Here is a 4,589-nt window from a genome sequence, read left to right as displayed (position 1 = left end):
CCGTTGCCAGCCCCGGTCCGGTACGGGGGCGACCCGGAGGGTTGGGATCCGTTGCCGGGAACGAAAAAAGACAAAAAGGAAAAAAAAAAAAAAACCTGATTTTTAGGACACACTAGCAGGCCCCCTGGGTCTCCAGGGGTGCCCACCCTCCTACCAGGAAGCCCACCTGTGATGCCAGTGCTGCAGGAGTTTTGGGCAGGGGGTGCCATCTTTTCACAGGACAAGGTGGTGATGTTGATATTGTACGAGGTAGAAAACTTCAAATGCTTGACTTCTGCCCTGTACTCGGTGCCGTTCTCCGAGGAGCAGCTCTCCAGGCGTGTCTCGTTGCTCCAGGCTCCACTGCTGAGCCCCAGGTGGAAGCCAGCATTGGTGCCAGGAGGGCAGGCCCATTTGAGCACCAAGGCCGGCTCTCTGGGGACCACTTCACAGTGGAAGGAGGCCACCGATGCAGGATCTGCCAAGCAAGTACAGCACATCATGAGGTTCTGGAACATCTGACCTTCACAAACACAGAAATGTGGGAGCAGGAGAATCCTGGCCCCTTCATGATGAAGAGACAGGTGTGTGTGTGGTGGGGGAGCAGAGACTGCCCTGAATTGGGCAATGCCAAACTGTGTGCCCTTGGGCCAGTCACCCAACTGCTCTGAGCCTCAGCTGCAGGACTGTTCGAGGATTAAATGAAACAATGGGTGTTAGCCACCAAGCCAGACACCAGTAAGAGAAGAGAGCTCCCCAAGTGGCAGCTGCATTATGCTGTGTGCAGTAGCAGTCTCGTCACCTGCATCATCTAGTCTGGGGCCCTCTGGACAATCCTTCTGGAACACATAGGTTTATACTGTCCCAGTTTGCAGATAAACCAGCTGAGGCTTGGAGAGGTTAAGCAATTTGCTGAAGATGACATTGCTGGTAAATGGTGAAGACAAAACTGGATCCCAGGTTTTCTAAGTCCAAGTTTGGGGGAAACTCTACCCATACAGCATGCTCAATGGTAAGTGGTGTCAGTTTCTGTATCTTTAAAATGGGGTGATATTTGTCTCTATCTATCTGATGGCCAATAGAGTTTTACTGAGGGCCAACATCAAACTGATATAAATGGAAAACTACATTAATATACTGTGGAAGAATATTATCATTACTTGAATTTCACAGAATTTTGGAGCAGGAAAAGCTCTAACGAGTCACCTAGTGCAGCTCCCACATTCTCCACCTGAGGCCTGGAAAGGTAACCTGCCGGTACCCCTACTCCCACAGCACCTGTTCTACCCACCCCCGGTCATAAATTCATTGCTATAGGCTGCAATGAATATAGCTAAGTTATGAAGCAGCAATGGAAGCCCCCCAAATACCGTAGATCAGAGTCTAGGCCTGGTAGGTGGAGCCTGAGTCAGCAGAGGTGACACAAAGCTGCAGGCTTTCTTTACCCACCCCATGTGGAAGGTCAAAGTCCATCGGGGTTCCAGCTCTGATGCAACCAGGGAGGCTGAGCAATGAGACCCCTGCTTCCTAGAGCACCTGGCTTGCTCTAGGGAAGGGAAGACGCAGAGATAAAGGGGCAGAGAATAGGTGGGACATAGGTGCCAAGGCGACCAAGGGGCCGCAGTCAGAACTGTGAGCAGAAGGGCTCATCACCGTGGGCAGGACCTTCCCGCTGCTCTCAGAAAGCACCTCAGTTAGACACAGGGCTCTTCTCTTTATCGCCCTTTTTGAATTGTGAGGTAGGTGAGGGTCAAGAGGGTGAGAAGGTTGGGCATCCATTTTAACAACATCCTTTCCATCTTCTTCAGTGGAAAAGCCAAGCCAGGAACTACAGGCCAGACATCAGCTATGCCCTTGCCCCTGAGCTCTCAGACCCTCCGTCTACCTCACCCTCTCGCTCCTGTGGATCTGCTACTGCCACCCTGGCCTCCTGCTCTTCCTCCAACATCACAGGCCCACTCCAGCCTCAGGGCCTTTGCACTGGCTGCTCCTCTGCCTGTAATGCTCTAATGCCCTGATACCCACATGGCTGGCTCAAAAGTCACCTTTTCATTGAGACCTTCCCTGAGCACCCTAAGTAAACATCTCATTGCCCCATTCCCTATTTTTTTCCTCTCTTCTTAGCAGTTATTGTCACCTAACAATTTATTTATTTAACTTGTCTACTATCTGTCTTCCCCACCAGAATAAAAGTTCCAGGAAGGCAGGGACTTGTCTGCCTGGCATATAGTAAGTGCTTGATAAGACGTGTATTTGTTGAATGAAAAAATGATGAGGGCATCAAGACAGCCCTGAGAAGCTAACAGGGTGGCTCAGAGAGCGCAACATTTAATCGTGCACAGCACACGAGACCTACTACACTATAGACTGCGAGGTCAGCACCACACGGGAAGGCGTCCAAGAGGCACCTGCAGCCACTCACCTGTGCAGAATGACTTCCGGCCAGGCTCCAGTGACTCAGTAACATTTCCCACTTGTGCAAAGATCTCTACTGTGTAAGACAAGCCTGGTGTTAACTCAGTGACTGTCGTGTATTTGATTCCAGTGCCCGTGACTACTTGGGTTGCGTTGCTGGAATTTCCATCCTTAATGAGAAGGCGGTAAGAATATGTGGGAGAGGCTTCATCAAGGTTCTGCCAACTTAAGGCTGCTTCTGTGCTGTTGGTACTTATTTCAATGTTGACCACATCGCTAGGCCCTTGAGTTTTAAAAAAAAATTTTTTTTAAGGAAAAGCACAGACTAACTAGAATTCCAGGACTCTTTTTAACTACACCCCAAAATAGCCAGTCTCCTTTTAAAAGAAATGACTAAATCTAATATTTGCTTGCTCAAAAGATGGAAGGCTTCCCAAAAAGATTTCCATAAAATAATTATACAGATTAAATCTCAAAGAATTAAAGTTTTTAAGGCTTCTTTCAATGCCTCAAGTTCATCTGAAATATATTTTTAAGACATTATTTCCAATCTGTTTTTTAAATCTGATTGATGAAAGAGAATACACCAAAAATGTATTATAAACTAACATCTCCACCATGTATTTAGATTTGAATATTATTAGCAAAACACCTCCCTCACTGTGTTGTAGGCAAAGCTCCTCATCCAAGCAGCGGCTTCCAGTGCCAACATGACAGGGTGACTCTCCTCGAGTCTGTGTTTACAAGGAATGAGTGGAATAGTTATGTTCTCCATTCTCATGGAATCACTTTGTGCTTCAAAACATAATTTCAAGTTCCTGTGGCTTCAACACCAATGCACCATGAGGACAGCAGAACCTTTGCCGAGGCCAATATTTTCAACTTAAGCAGTTTCACATTCAATCTGGAGCCCAGAAACACAATCGCCCTTTACCCCACCATTAAGCCAGTGCTCACTCCAAGTGAAAGTCTGGGAGCAACTACCTTAGAAGGACGTCCTAAGAGACTTACGTGTGTACTGTTCAGTGGAGTTGGAGACCCCCAGGACATGGTCCACTTCTGGAGAGACTGTGATGTTATACAAGGTGCCTGGGATTAGGTCCTGCAGAGTGATCGCTCTGTGAGAACTGTTGGTTGTGTGAGAGCCCTTCACAGACTGTATATGTAAATAGTAGATGTACTCAGAGCTGTGGTCTATATTCTGCCACTCCAGCTCCATTTCAGTGGTGGTAACATGGACCACGCGGATGTCAAACACTGCGCCGAGGTCTGGTCAGACGAAAGGAAGGAAAAGGAAATCTGTTAATGACATTCATGACATCATTTCCAAGTGTCTGTCAAGAGAACTTGCTCCTTTGCCATGAGGTTCCCAAATGAATGCATGGAGGGCAAACTCCAAACTAAGCAGAGGAAACACATACCAATTTCTTTCAAGAATTTTGTTTCTTCCACACAGATGAACTTGCCAGTTCATTTGACCAGTTATCTGGTCTTTCGCTTTTGACGTAAAAATGAACCCCTCAAGGGATCTTCTGGAGAGGAAATCATGTTCAGTTTCATTGATCTGGGTGCTGATCATCAGATGTGTTCAGTTTGTGAAAATTCATCAAACTATGCACTGACAATATGTACTTTTGGGTATGTATATTGTATCTTGATAAAGAGTTAGATTTTTTTTTAAGAGTTTTGTTTGTTTAAATCACTCAAAAGAAAACGTCTTCCTGCAACATAACCTGGCACACTGAAGAGGAAAACCGAAATGGAGAGCTGGGAATCTACCATGCTGGAGCACTTGAAGCCATGTGAGGAAGAGAAGGAAACGCACACGCTCCATCCTGAGAGCCAGAGTCAGAACTGAAGTCACCCACACGAGCCTGTGCTCTGAGCATCTCACCTTGGCTCACTGGACCATGTGCAAGAAAGCGAGACATGCAGGCCCAGAAATAACAATGGAAGTGAGGCCTCTTTCCTGCCCTTGCTTTCAAAACCCTCCTCTCCTTACCAGATGACCAAGGTCACCTTCAGGGAGAGGAACTGGATGGCTGGGGGACAAGAAAGGGAAACATTTACCCTATAAAACCCTTTGTATTATTTTTAAATTTCTGTACCACAGGCATGTACTATCTACTCCAAAGTTAATTTTTTTTTTTTAAGAAGTGGGGTCTCCTTAAAGGAAGGCAGCTTGGAGAGCCTTC

The 4,589-nt window shown here is 46.8% G+C and overlaps 1 protein-coding gene across 1 annotated transcript in view; it reads right to left on the bottom strand.

Moving 5' to 3' along the window:
* Window positions 1-4,325, bottom strand: part of PTPRJ (protein tyrosine phosphatase, receptor type, J) — a 37,474-nt gene extending 33,149 nt beyond the window's left edge. The window contains exons 1-4 of the mRNA XM_008593874.1: window positions 4,289-4,325; window positions 3,406-3,663; window positions 2,402-2,677; window positions 167-457 (exon numbers count right to left, since the gene is read on the bottom strand). Of these exons, the coding sequence (XP_008592096.1) occupies window positions 167-457; window positions 2,402-2,677; window positions 3,406-3,663; window positions 4,289-4,325 (862 nt within the window). The remainder of the gene's footprint in view (window positions 1-166; window positions 458-2,401; window positions 2,678-3,405; window positions 3,664-4,288) is intronic.
* Between the last annotated feature and the right edge of the window lie 264 nt (window positions 4,326-4,589).

Source organism: Galeopterus variegatus, unplaced genomic scaffold, assembly GCF_000696425.1.
Source record: "Galeopterus variegatus unplaced genomic scaffold, G_variegatus-3.0.2 Scaffold9785, whole genome shotgun sequence".
NCBI classification, from domain to species: Eukaryota; Metazoa; Chordata; class Mammalia; order Dermoptera; family Cynocephalidae; genus Galeopterus; species Galeopterus variegatus.
Note: the sequence above shows the minus strand (reverse complement) of the source record. Positions and strands in the feature narration are given on the sequence as shown.